The 17746-nt window shown below is 46.5% G+C and overlaps 1 protein-coding gene and 1 long non-coding RNA gene across 5 annotated transcripts; one reads left to right on the forward strand and one right to left on the reverse strand.

The window, feature by feature from the left end:
• Nucleotides 1-88: 88 nt before the first annotated feature.
• On the reverse strand, nucleotides 89-11063 carry LOC309355650. Its single transcript, XR_014162579.1, has 2 exons — nucleotides 10692-11063; nucleotides 89-806 (listed from the first exon to the last, which is right to left on the reverse strand). It is a non-coding gene; the product is annotated as an uncharacterized lncRNA (long non-coding RNA).
• Nucleotides 1376-17057, forward strand: LAT (linker for activation of T cells). 4 transcript variants are annotated; one of them, XM_081886619.1, is made up of 14 exons: nucleotides 1376-2719; nucleotides 7494-7680; nucleotides 7912-8126; nucleotides 8258-8285; nucleotides 9062-9114; nucleotides 11820-11862; nucleotides 13293-13360; nucleotides 13643-13675; nucleotides 13877-13934; nucleotides 14718-14776; nucleotides 15305-15358; nucleotides 16308-16361; nucleotides 16522-16596; nucleotides 16760-17057. In XM_081886619.1, exons 3-13 carry the CDS (start codon nucleotides 8018-8020, stop codon nucleotides 16593-16595), a joined length of 633 nt encoding a protein of 210 aa, XP_081742745.1. In that variant the 5' UTR covers nucleotides 1376-2719; nucleotides 7494-7680; nucleotides 7912-8017; the 3' UTR covers nucleotide 16596; nucleotides 16760-17057. The 4 variants fall into 4 exon arrangements, with proteins under 4 accessions (XP_081742745.1, XP_081742744.1, XP_081742743.1 ...); XM_081886618.1 differs by lacking the exon at nucleotides 7494-7680 and having other exon boundaries at nucleotides 1376-2735; XM_081886617.1 differs by lacking the exon at nucleotides 7494-7680.
• Nucleotides 17058-17746: the final 689 nt, after the last annotated feature.

Below are 17746 nucleotides of genomic sequence, written 5' to 3' on the forward strand. Positions count from 1 at the left end.
GCAGCAGGAGAGTTTTCAAAAGCTTTTATGCAGGGGGGAAAACTAGAAGTGGCTCTAACTCAGCTTTTAATAAATGTTAGGGAAGAAATCAGAAAAAGTTTTTTTTTATTCAAGAAACCTCTGCTTTAGTAGTATTAACTACATCTTACTGACTTAAGAACAGAGTTAGTCATGAGGGATACTTTAAAAAATAAAAAAATCCTGATGCTTCTGTTCTGGCCTATTTGGTGGCCCAAAGATTCTTGCCTGTTAAGACTGTGTTGTGTTACTTTGAAGCGTCAAGAACATGTGCAGTCAGAAATTGGGTGTAGTCAAAAGTTTCTCTTCAAGATCCAGAGGATAAGGTGCCTTGTTTTCTGTGTGTTTTTGCTTCTGACTTTCATTCTTGCTAAAAACCATCTCGGCTAAGGAAGTAGTGCAGTGAGGTGATGTCACACATTTGGTGGATAAAGGCTGGCTGTTTTGCATATGCACGTCATCACTTGATGGCTGTCCATTAAGGCGGCGGGGGGGGGGCATTCATTTGTGAAATCTGCCTAATTGCAAAGTTGGAAGGCATTTTTTGTGACCCTGTAGCCATCTGACTTGCATAAGTGGTTTGGCTCACGTGCTTGGTTCATTAAGTGAAGCTGCATTGTGTTGCAGTGACCTTGATGTTATACAAATTATCTTGAAATTATTTCTTTTGTTTTCAGATTGTGGTGCACCGGGATGTAAAACCAGGTGTCTTCTGTAGAGACATTCCAGTGGAATAGCTAGGTTGTTGCTCTTTGTTGCAACAGATTCAGGGCCCAATCTAGAAGAGCCTGTGTGAGATAGATAGACATATCTGTCAGCTGAGGATAACATGCCATGCAACTAAGGAAGTGAGCTCTGGCCCATGAAGGTTTATGATACTATAATAAACATACTGGTTTTTGAGGTTCTTTCTTTCAGATCAAAATTAGTTTCTTTATGGGTTGCTTGGGTATGGTTTATTACTGGTTTTTAAAGATGCCCCACCACCACCTATAGAGGCCCTTCTACGCTTTGGAACAGATGTTGGCTTGAGGTCAAAGGTGTGTGTGATGATTTGCATGCCTGTTATTCCTTGAGGAATGAATGGTGGTCTGTAGCATTTGCAGGTTGCAAAGAATGGAAATGAGATTTGAATTGCCCTTGTGGAGGGCTTGGAGGAAACCCCCAGGGGCTTAGTGGAAGAATGAGAGTCTCTATTGAGATTGTCTCTAGTACAGTGCTACCTCGGGTTAAGAACTTAATTTGTTTTGGAGGAACCATTCTTAACCTAAAACTGTTCTAAACCTGAGGTACCACTTTAGCTAATGGGGCCTTCTGCTGCCGCCACGCCGCCAGAGCACGATTTTTGTTCTCATCCTGAAGCAAAGTTCTTAACCCGAAGTACTCTTTCTGGGTTAGCAGAGTCTGTAATCTGAAGCATCTGTAACCCGAGGTACCAATGTACTTCATATCAGCCATGTTTCTTTGCTGGTTGGGTGGGGGAAAGCAGGGTGAGATACATTGCTTTTTCCACTGCTCAATTCACAAAGAGAGGTTGGTGAATCTCTTTCCCGTAGATTTATTTCATGTCAGCAGAAGTGCCAAATGCCTTTTCCTGGACTGTACCATCTTTCTTGAAGAGCAGGGAGAGGGGTGTAAACTTCTCTGCACATTGAAAAACAGCAGGTTGAGAGGTTGGGTCAAACCCGTCTTCCCATTTGGGGTGTGTGTGTGTGTGTGTGTGTGTGTGTGTGTGTGGAGTTCTACAAGATGTATGTTTAACATGCTTTGCAAGCCAGGGTGCTGTGAGGTAAGGAGAAGTGGGTTTCTTTTTATTTTCTATTTCCTATAAAAATAGATGCCCCTTCAATCTCACATCATGTATAAATGAGGCACATATCTGGATAAAATGCACATGCCTCACTGCATCCAGCTTGGCATGGAGATGTCATTTATTCTTTATGTATGGGAAGGCTCCCCACCCTCAGAAAAGCAGTGAAATGTGCAAATTGCGTACACCCCCCCCCCGCAGCCTGAAATGGTACAGTCCAGAAAAGGCTTCACCACTTGATTCTACAGTAGTACCTCAGGTTAAGTACTTAATTTCTTCCGGAGGTCCGTTCTTAACCTGAAACTGTTCTTAACCTGAAGCACCACTTTAGCTAATGGGGCCTCCTCCTGCTGCTGCCGCGCCGCCAGAGCATGATTTCTGTTCTCATCTTGAAGCAAAGTTCTTAACCTGAAGCCCAATTTATGGATTAGCAGAGTCTGTAACCTGAAACGTATGTAACCTGAAGCATATGTAACCTGAGGTACCACTGTACTGAGCGTATAAAACTTGTCCTCTGGTATATCTGCATACAGGGCCCCTTCTGTCCTTGGGGGAGAACTTATGAGTTACACATTTCTCAGAGCACATTCCGGGGTGTCTTGCAGTTGGGAAGAGGCAGGTAGACCTGGAACAGATTTAAGGATTGGCGAAGTCTTAGAGGCCCCCTTGATGTCTGGCTGATATCTCCAGAGCTTCTGAATGCAACAGATGTACCAAGAAGATGTGCCTTCTCTTCCTCCCCCGAATGTCATAATTTAGTGCACCTGCCCTTCGACTTCCTGCTGGCGGCTGTGGTGCTTCCTTCCTGCCCAAGCAATCGAACAGCAGCACCGTCTCAGCCACAGCAGAGAAAAGAAGGCTCTATCCAGGCGTGAACTGGGAACCCCAGATGTGAGTTTTCACTGATGCGAGTGAGGAAGAGGAGGTGGAGGCAGTGGTGGTGCATGAGGTGCTGACCCTTGTCGTGGCAATATATCCTAGGTGGTTGGGTTCTGGTCCCTGGGTCCCGTGGTGGAAGGAGCTGAGTTCCAGCTTCTGGGATTGTGCGGGGGGCACCAAGAGGAAGGAATGGCAGTACAAATGGCTGGGCTGAGGGGGGTGGGATTCTGGGGGGGAGGCTGAAAAGACTTTTTCATGTGGGGGTTAGTTTGGAGTCTGACTTTTTTCCTCCTGAGCGTCCCAGTGAGTGTAGTGTAACCAGTGACCAGGACCACTGACTCAAGTGTGAAAGAATTCAGTTTTGACACTGCAAAATATAGAAATAATTGAAAATGATGTGTTGGAAGGCATTTGGACCTACACTAAAGCTGTGCAGTCATGCATCAATAAACCGTTTAGTTCATTTTGGCTATAATTTTGGGTCCGTGGCCCTTGTTGCTGGCTAGCCTGTGCCCATTGCCCCACCAGGGTACGTAGGAATGCAAATTCAAACCCAGATTAACAGCGGGAAGCAATAAATTGTTTTTCTTCATTGCACAGAGTGCTTCTTTTCCTGCTCTGTGCCTCCCCCACCCCCTGTTCTGATCGCAATCTTTTTTCTGTCTTGCTACTGCATTCACTCTCTCCTTCCCTCCCTCCTATTTATCCATCTCTGACAGTGGGTTCGCTTTGAAGGGTGTGGGGCATAATAAACGAGTAACGCTATGTAGAACAGGACAGACACATCCACATAATAACCTCCCTTGAATTTTGGCCTGGCACCCTCCGCCCCCCAACCAACTTTCCCACCCCTTCGTTTTGCCATTTTGCTCCAGTTCCCTCCAACAAGCCAGTTTCCACCCAGTAACGGAACCCGTGGTTTGTGGTCACTTTGGCTTGTTGCCAGTGCTCCAATCAAGTGGAGAAGAAGTGGGGAGACTGTGTGTGTGTGTAAGGAGAGAGTTTGGCATTATTCAGAGGTGTCAAACGGTAGGTTTCTCGTAGGCCCCATCCCTTTCCCTGCCCCCTCCCACCTACTGAATCATGAGTGGCGCCTAGAAGGTCTCAGCTAACTTCTGTTCTCCCCCTCCCCCCAAGCAAGACATTGCAACCTTGCAGCTGCAGAGTTGCAGCTGCAAATTCCCTCCCACGGCACCCACAACACAGAGCGAGGCTTTTTGCGCTGGCGCCCAAATCCGGCTGTGGGTTGTTGTCACTGGCGTGAGTCACCCCTGCTCCCACTGCTGTTCCCACACACTTTTTTTCTTTCTTCTATGCTGGGGGAGGGGCGCATCAAAGAACCTTCACTTACAACCTCAGGCTTCTGGAACAGGTTTTCTCTGTGTAGGAAATGTGGCATGGAATGTAGTATCTGGTAAAACATTTGGATGGTTGTGTGTGGAGGTTTTTATTAACAACATTTATACCCCAATTAGGAGCAGCAGAGGCAGCTGCTTTAGACTGAATCAGACTGTTGGTCCATCTTGCTCATTACTGTCAACACTGACTGGCAGCAGCTCCCCAGGGTTTCCCAGCCCTACCTGGAGAAGCCTGGGATTAAATTTGGAATGTTCTGCATGCAAAGCAGATTCTCCACCACTGAGATATAGTCATATGTTAGAAGTTGAACAGAATCCATTCTGGAAGTCCGTTTGACTTCTGAAACGTTCAAAAACCAAAGCACGTCTTCTGATTGGCTTTAGGAAGCTCCTGCAGCCAATCGGAAGCCCCATCAGATGTTCAGGTTCCAAAGAACGTTCGCAAACCAGAACACTCATTTCCAGTTTTTGATCGTTCGGGAGCCGGAACGTTTGACTCCCAAGGTGTTTGGGAGCAGAGGTAGGACTGTACTGCCCTTCCTCAATAGTAGTAAAAGCTCTGAGCGTTTGACAAGAAATTTTAAAATTAGCAATCAATAACAGGCAACTGAAAACATTAAAAAATAATATTAAGTGTAAAAGGGATTAAAACATGGCAACATCTATCTGTCTGGATAGGCTTGCCTCAAAAAAAATACACGTTTTAAGCAGGTGCAAAAAAGAGGTACAAGGAAAGTAAATCCTGCATGTAACCTGCTCCCAAATGCTTAAGGGCTTTATAGATGAATAGAAATACTTGGCCTGGTAGCAAGTGAGAATTCAGTGCAGCTCTCTGAGCAAAAGTACTATATGCTGAGAGGGTCAGTTCAAGTTTGCAGGTTCAGTTCAAGGGAAGCCCCACATAAAGTTCATTGCAGTAATCCAATCTTGAAGTCACCCGTGCCTGAATTACTGTAAATTTTCCCAGACCAGGAATGATCAAGGCACATTTTGTACCATACGCAGCTGGCAAAAGGCACTTCTAGTGCCTCAGAACATGCCAACACCCAAGTATAGAAGTGTCAGCTCCAAGTAGCTAGCTCTATGATGTTCTTTCATTCACGATGGAGATATCTCCACTATATCTCCTAACCCAGCAATTTAATCCACATAAGTTTCTAGTCCACAGCAATCTTTTTTTAGTTGGAGTACCTTGACAAAACCTATGTCCATTTTTAAATTACTTTGTTTACATCTGTCTCTCTCCCCTGGAGCTCAAGGAGGTGTGGGGAGGGTTCTAGCCAATCTCCCATCCAGACCCAGGCCAGTTTGGCTTCAGCACAGTGGCTGCCGTAGGTGCCTTCAGACTAGGGGTGAGGGAGAAACCCAATTCAGTTGGCATCTCTGCTGGCATTAAGTGAACCTACCTAATCCACACTTTCCGAAGCTGTACATGAACTGAAATAAAGCAGTCTTTTGAAATTCGCGCTCTTCTGAATTTTGCAATGCAATTCTCTAACCAAGCAGTGCATAACAAAATGCGTATACTGGGGTAATGTGTGCATTTAAAAGGCATGTGCAAGAGAAAATGCATTGTGTTAGGGGAATTTGCATTGCAAAACTCTGTATATTTAGGGAAATGAGTGAGTTCTCCACACAAACATACACTGCTCCTTTCAGGCAGTTGGGGATGGCAAAATCCTACCAATTTGGGTTTCTCTCTTCTCATTGTTCAGTTCTCCACATTAGTTTGCAATTTTTAAAAAAAATCCTCAAGAAAATTGATCAGCATTTTAGTGCAAATTTCTCCTAACAGACATCTCTGAAAGCAATTCTGTTAGGTAACTTCCCTATCTATTCCCCACCATGGTCACTTGTGGCAAACCATGATGCTGTTGTCTGTCTGTTGTCTCTTGCTCAAATCCAGAATGTGTATACTGTACCTTCCTTGGCTTTGTGAACTAGCATCCTGCTGAAAGGTACTGTGGATCATAGCCTAGAACGCCATTTGTATCTCCAAGCTTGTAGTGAATTTGGGGGGTCCCTCCTTTCTAAAGCCTTCTTGAACCACCCACCACAACCATTGTCTTTTGGCCCAGCCTCTTGGAGATTTCTTGTGCATCCTGCTGCTGCATGCAGTTAAGCGACCTGTCGATTGGGTTATTTCCACAGGACCACTGCTCACTCTGCAGTGCTCCCTCCTGTTATCGCCTCCCTGGCTGATCTGTGGGGATCTCTGTGGTCTATCAGTAATGGTGGGATTAGCACATGCATTTGAAAGAGAGCTCTCTCTGCGCTATTGATTGCCTCCCAGCTGCAAATTCATAAGGGAACAATGTTGCGTAAGGCTCAGTATCTCTGTGCACACAGGGCAATGGTGAGGCCCTATAGGCCATGTTGATGTTGTTCCATCCTAGTATTTGGCCTAGAATGTTTCCCTAGAGCCAGCCTATCTGCAGACTCAAACAGCAACTTTTTGGGACCCAAATCCCCCAGAACACAGGCTGGTGCAGAGGAAGGGGGCAGCCAAGGTCTCGGAGGGTTAAGCCAGGTGGGGAGCCCCTGAAAGATTTAAGCTGTCGTGCAAAAAAATGCCCTGGGCCTCTCAGCCGACCAGGGACTCTCGTCTTGGCCTCAGACAAGCTATGCACAGGCCTGCTGGGGTACCTGCCTAAGCTATATAACTATCGTGGAGATAACTTTTTGCTACAATTTTGGGAGTTTTCTCCCCCTCTTTTTTTCTTTGATTCCACAGACGGATGCCAGCCACTGGCAAAATTGGGGTTCTTATATCTGTTTATACCCTAGGAGTTTGGGACAACTAGTTAGTCTAGCTAGAGCAGAAAAACACAGTGCACAAGACTATCAATGAGTTGCTTACTGAAATGCCAAAATGAAATTTATATACATTTGCAAAGCATTCACTGAGACAACATGATGTGCTACTCAAATAATAAAAAATGAGGGATGGCTTTTAAATTTGACCGAGGCAGAAAAAAAGCCTTTCGCTTTCCTTTGTGATTTGCCAGCGCTTCATTGGCAGATGGGCAAGAATTATTGGCAGGCAGGTAGAAGGCTGTAAAAAGGATTCCCTGATAGGAAATTTGAAGAGCATTCTTGTAGTGCAGGCCTGGCAAACTTCGTGTTTTTTAGAATCTACTTCAGATTTTTGCTAGAACCCCACAGTTCACTGGCCAGAGGTGAACATAAAACAGTAGCTTGGGTCAGAGTCAGACACAAAATGGGTGGCCAGTGGGGTGGAGCCAATTATTTCTTGAACCCCATGAGCCATACAGTGGAACGACCTTGCATATATAAATAAAAATTAGCAGGTGGCTGTAAAACTGGAATTCTAACCTAAATTTGGAGCGGGGAATCTTTTTGTTAAACTGTTGTCGGGAGTGAAAAACACTTGCCAATCTATTGCCAATCATCCCACGGTCTACCAGTTGAGACGTCCACACCTGCTAAGGCTTTGGCCTGAAGAACAGCAACCAAGACACTCCTTCCTCTACCTGTTGGATACTGAATTTTCAAGTTCCCATTCAGGAAGAGCGAACAAATGCCTCTCTGCTGCCCTGTCTCCTAATATTCCAGCAGTCTTCAGGCCTAGCGAAGGGGCTACCACATTACAATGTAAGCAAGCCCAAGCTGTTCTCCCCCCACTCCGCCACCTTTTGTGACATGCTGCTGCTACATAGTGTGAAAATCCACCCAAACGCTGTCAAAACTCGAAATAATTTCTGAATAAGACATTTCAATAAGCTGAATTTTCTGGGTGGGTAGGGACCGGGACAAACAGTTATATTTGGTTTCATTATCTGTTTAACACACACCGAGAACTTGAATTTGGCTCTTTCCCCACAGGGCTATTGACATGTTGTGCCGCTAAGCTGCTCAATGCCGTTTTTCACCTCGGAGTTTGCACCTGCCCTGACTCCAGGATACTGCTACTGTCCCCCTTGCAGGTGGCATGGATGCCCCGCACACGGGTGACATCTTCTGGGTGCTGGCATTTACTGTCCCACTTCTGGTGATTCTACTTGTGCTTTGCATTGACTGCCGGGATCCTGAATTAGACAGTTAAGTCTCTTCCGCCCTCCCCAAACTTCCTTTCCCAGAGGAGCAAACAGTTCCCGACTTCTCCATTCATTGCTCTCACCCCAGTGAACTTCTTAATTACATTGGTGTCTCTTTCCCTCTCTCACAACAGCACAATCTGTTGATGATTACCAGTATAAGTAAGTTCGTGAATGACCGGGTTTTAATTGGGGGGTAAAATTGGGGGGGTTGTTGCAAAAGCAGAGCTTGGGAAGATTTGGAAAATGGATGCATGTTCTAAGGTGGCCAGATGCAACGGGCAGCTTCTACCCCAAATGGAAAGGGTGCATTTCTTAAAATTTCTTCTCTTTTGCACCACTAGGAAGGTACAGAGGTCCTGCCTTCTGTCTACTCCCCTCACCCCAACTCTATTATACAATTCCCAAAGTCGCAAAGCACATGGATACTGCACGAAGGCCACTTTTTGATACAGTGGAGGAAAGGGAAATTGTTTGTGGTGTTAGCATGCTACTCTTTCAAGTGCTTTGCATGAAGAAGGTCCCAGGTTCAGTCCCTGGCATCTCCTAGTAGGGCTGAGAAAGACTCTGATCTGAAACCTTGTACAGTCCATGTCTGTTAGTGTAGACCAGGGATAAGGTACCCTGCAGCCTTCCAGATGTTGCTAGACTATAATAGCCCCTGGCTATTGGGAGGGTGGGGCTTGAGGCCGGTGGATGTTGGGAGTCCCAACAGTAGCTGGAGAGCCCTGGGTTCCCCATCCATGGTGCAGGCAGTTCTCTACAGAGTGAGATGGACCAGTGGCCTGGCTCTGTAGAAAACAGCTTCTGATGTTTCATCCAAAACCTGGAAGGGGAGAGTTTCTTGTGCTGTTTTGGGGAGCAGATTGATATGTCTCTCAAGCATGATTCCTGTACTGTCCATGAAAAGAAGAATGATTAATGCATTGCCCCCACAGGCCTTCAACTAGTGCACGTTCGAGTTCAACCTTCAAGTTGATACGTCCTCCCTGTGAGTAGCTGTCCATTCAGCGCTATTTTAAAATTGAGGTTTTAACAAAGGCTGGCTTTGTAGTCTCCTGCTTTATTTGCTCTTGGTTCTTGTTGTTGTTACTACTATTACTACTACAGTGGTACCTTGGGTTACATACGCTTCAGGTTACATATGCTTCAGGTTACAGATTCCGCTAACCCATAAATAGTACCTCAGGTTAAGAACTTTGCTTCAGGATGAGAACAGAAATCGTGCTCCAGCAGCGCAGCAGTAGCAGGAGGCCCCATCAGCTAAAGTGGTGCTTCAGGTTAAGAACAGTTTCAGGTTAAGAACAGACCTCCGGAACGAATTAAGTACTTAACCCAAGGTACCACTGTACTCTTAAATTCAACAAGGCATGGTCTTTTGGCTCCTTGCCAATCAGAAGCAAACCACATGTGATACTAATTTGTGAGAAAGTCAGATTTTTTGTTTATTTAATAGCCATGAGCTGCTGTGCATGTGACTCCCCTCTCCAAATTTTCATTGGGAGCCCCCTCCCTCAGACTAATATAATAGCTGTTGTGAGGGGAGGGCGGCTATTTCCTTACTTATTTTATTAACAAAACCCAACTTCCACTTAGTGGTTTTCCTAAAACCTTACCACTGCCAACATTTAATATCACTTATACCCTTTGCACCTTTAACGCACCAATAATCCTAATGGTAACTCTGCGATATAGGCATGATCTGTAGTTTCTATATTTAACAAAGGTATTAACATCTATGTATTGCAAGCTTATGTGGTAACTTTAATATACAGTAGTACTGTCTTTTTAGATGGTTATATACTGTACTAATTTGTTAGTGTTATGATTCCAAAAGCTTACTTTGCACTACTATTACAGCTTTGAGAAAGTGGTTAGTTGCCCCATTAAAACACTTTTGCCAGGTTGCCCTTGTATTTACTTCACCCTGGTTGTGCCTCACCAACACTATAACTGAGGACTTTTACTGAAGCCTTTGTTTTTAACCCCTACTGACATACTGAGAAGCACATGTCTTCTTTTATTGTACAGTCATACCTCGGGTTACAGACACTTCAGGTTGTGTTTTTTCAGGTTACAGACTGCCAAAACCCGGAAGTACTGGAACGGGTTACTTCTGGGTTTTGGCGGTCGCACTTGCGCAGACGCGGGTTGTGAACGCTGCAGGTTGTGAATGTGCATCCTGCACAGATCACGTTCGCAATCCGAGCATCCACTGTACTGGAATCTATACTCCTGCTTTCCTCCCAGAAACCAGAGTCCAGCAGCCAAAAGTGCCATTCACCTCTGCCCTCTTGGCAGAGGCGGAGCTAGCTGCTCCAGCACCCAGAGCAGCGCACATGCTGTGCACCCAGGGGGCGGGGCTAGCTGGGTGCGTGGGGGCAGGGCTAGCTGGGCCCCGGCAAGTGTCCCAGGGGGCGGGGGGTGTTGTCACCTCCCCTCGGGGATGACACCTGGGGGTGGACCGCCCCTACCACACCCCTCTTCCTCCGCCACTGCCTCTTGGTGCTGTAAATGAGTTGTTCCTCTTGGCTCTTCAGCCTAAGCCCAGTGATTCACCTGACTTACCCCAGCCAGTCTTTGGCCACTCTGCCTTCCTCTCAGGTCTTCTTCTTTCCTCTTCCGTGATCCAGCCTGGACTGAGCTCCTTGACTGGCCAGCAGCCAGCTTTATAGTCCCCCAGTCTAGCCCCAGCCAATCACGCTGTCTAATTAAACATTCTAAACCTGCAACCACCAACCAGAATATGCGTATCTTCTATCCTTCTTTTGCATACTGAGAGTTCCATCTCCAGCCCCTCCTCCGTTGTAGGTTAAGGTCCCCCACTGACAGTTAAACCAGCTTTTACCTGACCAGAAGGAAGACTTCCCCCACCAAACACACTGCAGTGTACATCAGAATATAAATGACAAAGCACACCACTCAATACACATTGAAACACTGGTGAAATGAGCAGGATTTCTTCACAACAGTGCAGGGGAAAGCAATTTTAATTGGGATTGTAAACTTCTCAAACTGCAGCCCTGATTTATGTATTGAGGGCTCCTGTTACTTTTACATCTTCTTAAAAACTTTTGAAAAACTTTGCTACCAGATGCCCATGGCTGCCCCTCAAAACGTATTCCCTTATGGTTTGCAAAACAAAACTAAAACACAACATCATAATTTTAAAACATTTTAAAATGTGCCAACACAGCGTAAAAAATTGGAGGAAAATGTGATCCGTTAGGAATTTACCAAATGCAGCTTACACCATTAGAGCCCAGTTTTGTGTTGTTTTAAAATTCAAATTGTTTTTAAAGGCCAGGATGGATAAAAGCAAATTTCTCCCCTTGTGCCAAAAAGGCCACAAACCTGATGGTAAGCAGCTCTCTCTGGGGAGGCCCTTTTGGAGCAGAGGTGCCACCACCAGAAAGGCCCTCTCCCTAGAAGCGGCCCCCTCCTGTAGCCTAGCAGGGCCGATGAGGTAGGGCCTCTGGCTCTGAAGTGAGGAACTTAAGGTTTGAGTGGGTGTGCATTTGGGAGAAGACAACCTTTCAATTTACCTGGTCCTCTGAAGCCATTAAAGACTGGAGTGTGGCCTTTGTGCTGCTGCTTTTTGGGGGGTGGGGCATGGGAGGTGAGCCAAAAGCTGGGGTCTCATGCAATCCTCTCAGGTGATGGCATCTGTGTTCTTCTCTTTCTTCAACCTTTCAGCCCCACCTTGGCCTGCTGTTTCATCCCAACCAGACACGTGGAGGTAAGCAGTCCCTGAACAATTTGCGAGCTGCTTACTGAGCATCCGTCCATCCAGGCGTCCCCAACACCACACACTTCTGTTTTGAGCAAAGAATAAGCTTGTTTCTGTGAGTGAGCACATGTGCTTGAAGGCTTGCCCTCTAGTACAGCGGTACCTCAGTTTTCGAACAACTCCGTTGACGAACCTTTCGGTTTTCGAACGCTGCAAACCTGGAAGTAAATCCTTCGGTTTCGAACATGCCTCGGAAGCTGAACATGCCTCTGCTGAGTGCAAGATCCTGAGGCCTAGATGTTGGCTATTGAGTTTTCGGTTATCAAATGTCTCAGAACTCGGAACGGTCTTCTGGAATGGATTATGTTCAGAAACAGAGGTACCACTGTATGTCTGCGCACAAGCAATTGTATTTTGCGTGTGGGGAAACATCAGCACATCAGTCACCGCTGGTTTGCAAAGCTGTATGGGTACAATGACCGCTCCCCACATCAAATGGGGAGACGCCTTTTGTGTAGTCGTGTGCAGCCGCCCGGATCCCAGTGTGGCTCCCAGTAGTATGGGCTGGCTTTGCCCTCCCCAGGGTGGATACCTGGAGGTCTCTGCCTACCTCAGCCAATCGCCCAATCCCGCCTGGGGCGGCGTTGCCAGGGGATTGGCCAGGTAAGGGGAGGGACCATCCTGCCCACACAACTGAAGGTGAATCTTACCTGCGAAGTGTCAGTTGGCTCCAGAGCTTCTCCCACCCATGTAAAGACATCCATGCCCCCCGCCCCCGGTGTGGACAGTGGGCAACTTCAAAACGCATCCAACTGGACTGATGTTTACATCAATGTACAAATGCAATTTGGAATGCAGTATGGGAGGGGTTAGCTCCCTTGTTATGCTGTAAGCTGGTGACTATTCACCCAATATAAAAAGTGCTGTATAAAAACCCATAAAGAAGCAAAGCAATATACAGCAAAAGAGTAAGGCAGAATTCTAGCTCAGAGGTCCTCCAAAATGCTTGGGCAAATAAGAGTCTGACTCTGAACCCTTCCCAGTGCATCATCTATTATTATTATTATTATTATTATTATTATTATTATTATTATTATTACTCCACCCATCTGACTTAGTTTCCCCCAGCCACTCTGGGTGGCTCCCAACAGAATATTAAAAGCATGATAAAACATCAAACATAAAAAACTTTCTAATATCTTTCACACAGGGCAGTTGATAAGAGAAAATTTAAAAACCCCTACATTTAGCTGCAAAAGCATCACTTGCCTTCAGCTTCAGAGAATATCTCCAGCTGGCATTCTTTCAGCACCTATGGATTCCTTGTCAAAGGGATGTCTGGAATAAGAAAAGCATGTTGGGAGCATCGTCTTGGTCCCCTTGTCATTCCATGGCAGCTTTTGTACCTGTATTTAACCCCTTTCCCTCTTTGTTCACAGGCACAGCAGATGCCCCCCATGCAGTCTTTCCTATCCAGCACCGTCATACAAAGTTGAAAGGGATAATGGTCAGTTATGAAGGAAATGGGTGTGATTTTTTTTTTTTTTGCAAGGTTTAGGAAGTGGAGGGGTTGGGGAGCTTCTTTCCTACCGAAGCCTTTAAAGGGCAATGGGAGGCTGAGGTCTGGGAATCTAGCCATTGGAATGAATAGCTTTTTGAAGGTCTACTTCTATGAAACAGAAACGGGGGGGGGGATGAGGGGCAAATGGTATTGGTCTGGGAAGCTGCAGGCACTCAGTAGGCTTAATCAGTGCCCTCCTTTTCTCTTTTTGGCATGTCCCCGTCTCAGAAAGCATTCCCAGTTATGAAAACCAAGGTGAAGGTGAGTAGGAATTATTGGTTTTAAGGCCACTTTCTGGAACATAGTCATCTACTTGCTCTGCAGTTTTGCAGTGCTCTTGGACTTGACTGTGCCTCACCGTGACTGGATTCTGCAGGCTGGTTTTGGCTGGGGGTTCCCAGCATATGTGAATGTAAGCTCATATGCATATCATAACTCTGCTAATGGTCTCTGTGCTTCCAGTACAAGCTGCTGCCACTGATGATGAGGATAATGATGACAACTATGTCCCTCCATACATGTAAGTCTTGGGGGGGGGTCAGAGGTCAAACCTTGTAATGGATTTTAGCTGGATCATTCATAGGAACCTGTTGGCACACTATGTGCTCTGCATCTATAAAGTCCCCAGCATCTCTGCTTAATGGATTATATACCACCTTTCTTCCGCTTGCTCCATCAGTGTTGTTCACTGATTAAAGCAGGGAGAGGGAATGTGTGGTTGTTGGACCGCAGCTCCCATCAGCCCCAGCCAGCACAGGCAAAGGCCAAGGATGATGGGAGTTGTAGTCCAGCCAAATCTGGATCCTCTCCAGACTGTGCAAAACGGATTCCATTTTCTAAAACTGCATACTGGCAAATTTACATTTGCACAACTACCACAGACCAAAGCACTGTGCTGCTTTTGCACAACAAATCCACTTGGAAAAAAGTGCACATTTTGCAGTAGGGAAAGCGGTGGGAAAATATGAAATATTATATGAAATATGAAAAATATTAAACCACAGCAGTTAATATGAATGGATGCCAACACACAAACAATAAAATATCTAAAACATCTAAAAACACCTTTAAAAATGCAATTCCAGTACAGAGCTGCCTTGGCACTAGGATTAGCTGCGAAAGGCAGTATCCAAATGAAAATATATACCGTAAGCAGTGTTGGCCCTTGACCTCAGAAAACTGCTGCCAGTCAGAGCAGGCAGTGCTGCATGAGATGGTTTGGTGGGTTTCATTCAGCATGAGTCAACTGCTTATTTCTCGACTCAGTGCAGCACCAAAGCTTCTTTTCCCTTCTCTTCCACAGTGACGTGCTGCCAGATGCGCCACTTACAGATCAAGGCAATGAAGACGGTGCTTCCACAGGTGAGTTGGCAGCAGGTGGGATGGACTGACTCCCTCCTGGCATCGGGGCTGGGGTTCTCTTGGAGGGTGCTGTGGCAACTCATCTGTCTATAACCTCTTAAAATTCAGGGTCATCTAAATGTAGCATTTATCTCTCTCCCACCTTACATCCAAGGAACTCGGAGGTGCTGTAAATGGCTGCTCCCCTCTCCCATTCAATCCTCACAGCAACCCTGCAGAGTAGGTTAGGCTAAGAGACAGTACCTGGTCCAAGATCACCCAATAAGCCTCTTGGCTGAGTGGAGATTGAACCCTGGTCTCCCAGGTCCTGCTGCAACACCCTAACTCAGTGATGGCCAAAATTGGCCCTCCAGCTGTCTTGGGACTACAACTCCCATCATTCATAGCTAACAGGACCAGTGGTCAGGGATGATGGAGGGCTAAGTTTGGCCATCACTGCTGCATCACAGTGATTCTAAATGAGAAAGGAACTTGGGACACAATTGGGAAGGGGCAGTGTTGGAAATGCTTCCGGTTTTTCCTTTTCAGATTCCCTAGGGGAGCAGTATGAGAATGTGCTCGAGTGTGAGCGGAATTCGCCTGGTGAGTGTGGAAAGTAGATATATGGGGCCCGGGTAGTCAGGAATGAGGGCATAGGATTGCATTGAAAATGGAGGTGGGTTTGTACATGCCATACTGGGCACAGCTGGATGTATCATTAGGCAGAATAAGGGCCAGGCAGAATCGGGTGGGTGGAAAGTTAATTTTTGGTGTCCCAGAGCTTTCAGTGGAGCTTACTCCCTAGTAAGGGCATTTAGGGTTGCAGGCAGAAGCAACTAACTGAAAGATCCAGCCAATGCTGACCCCAGCTTTGCACTAGTTGCCAGAGACTTATATTAAAAAACTTTGCTATGAGCAGCCTTGCTTCCAATATTTTTAAAAACCGTATAATAATTTGCATAGCTCCTGCAAAGCAGTATACCACCTTGGCAAAAAAAAAAAAAAAAAATGCTGTGTGCTGCAGGTTTCATTGTGCTGAGCACATGGGCCACATAAGCTACTGTTTATGTGTCCATTCCAGAGGCTGAGTCTAGGAGCTTTGTGGTTGTGGAAGGGGACTTGAAACTGGGTCTTCTTGAGTTAAACCAGCTCCTTCATGCTGTTTCTGCTGTGACTGAGCAAGCAAGAGGCACTGCTGAGGTGGGTGCAGTGCAGGGTGGTCCGTCAGGACAAACAGGACACTTCCCCACCAAGCTCAGTCTGTCCTCAGCCCAACCCCTTTGGACGACCTCCTTCCTTACAAGCGGTACAAGAGGTAGCACCATCTGCTGGACTCTTCTGCCTTAATTTCAGGGTTGCCTTTGTCAAACTCGGCAGGAAGGAAGGGTGTGGAGAAAACTAGAATGAGTTGGCTCCACCCATCACTGGGTCTAGCTCCCCCTACTGTTGACCTCCCTGCCTTCTGTCCACACAGTCCCAGTGGACACCAGTCTCTCCACTGGATGTACCTCAGAACCTTCATTAAATCTTCCATTTTCTCTCGCCGTCAAAGGTGACTATGTCAACGTACTAGAACCAGAAGCTACCATCGTGGGTCCTTGTTTTGGTGAGTAGAAAAAGCCTGCTGTGTGGGCCTGCTAGGAAGATCTCATTTAATTTCCCTATAGTCCCTCATTATCCATTTCTCTCACTAATTGCCTGAGGGCTATGGGTGGGGCCCTATATCTCCCTGCCATAATTTTAAGTCCTTTTTCATTTTCCTGTAGTTGGTAGTGGCACCAGTGATCGGGAAAGTGAAGATGACACTCCAGACTATGAGAATGTCTGTCCTGGGCTTTGAGGTATCTGGATTATGGTGTCTGTTTGGGGCACGGGACGGATGTGGGGTGTGTGTGTGTGTGGATGTGGCTTCATATATATGATAGAGGGCAACCCTAGAACCTGCATGCCAGCAATCACCTCTGAGCATTTGTAGACTCTTAACCAACATCTCTTTCTCCCTAGGTTAAAAGGTTCCTTTGCCGGTTGCTCCAGTCACCTATATGCAGGATGCATTACCTGGTTGGCCTAAGGACACTGTCTTCCCAGTCACCCTCAAATATTGCCATAACTTATTGCCCTCCTTTGCACTTTGGCTGACACATCCTGAGAATTTTCCACAATACTATAGAATCTTGGTAGCAAGATTCAGAAGCTTGACTGTCCATGTGGAACTGGTCTTCTAACACTCCCCACCCCCCCAGCCCGCAAAGCATTCTGGGTTGTTTATGTCTCTTGGCTAAATAAAGAACTGGTAATTCCATCATTGTTGTACTTGAAAGGGAATTGGTGCAGGATTATGGATGGGGAAAGATGCCTAGAAGGGTCTGAACAGAGTCTGCAGGGATCAGGTGAACAGATAAGTCTTGGCAAGTGCTAAACAGTGCACTGGGATCCTAACTTTGGTTTCTACTTCAACTGAAATGAACCTTGGAGGTTCCTCGCTTCCTTGAGCATTGCAGTCTGCATTCTGCTACTTGGGACGACACAGTATTAGAGTATTAGAGACATTATGCAACATTATTGCTTCCTCGACTTGGGATGCTTACACACAAGGCTTTTAATGTGGAATCGCTGTGCTTCATCCCCTCTTATTTATGCTCCATCTTTCAGTTTTCAAAAGCACGGCACCTAGGTGGTTTCTGTCAGGGTTTCAGGGAGAGAAGAGCAGATGGGGGAGGAGACAGAGAGCGAGGGGGAAGAATCCCAGAGAGATGAGGAGGAGGATGACGATGACCAAAGGTCGTCCATGAGTCTGTCCAGTGAGTCAGAGGACTCCCAAAAGGGGGCCCCCCTGGTCAGACCAAAGGGAGGCCAAGGGGGAAGCAGTGAGGAGCAGGGGAGGGAAGGGAGAAGCTCCAGTGCGAGTTGGGCACCGGAGCCGGCTTCTCAGCCGGAACGGAGTGAAGGGGGTGGAGTTACCAGTGTGTCAGAGGGAGCAGAGCAAGAAGG

Source organism: Podarcis melisellensis, assembly GCF_964234715.1.
Source record: "Podarcis melisellensis genome assembly, chromosome: 13".
Classification (NCBI taxonomy): Eukaryota; Metazoa; Chordata; class Lepidosauria; order Squamata; family Lacertidae; genus Podarcis; species Podarcis melisellensis.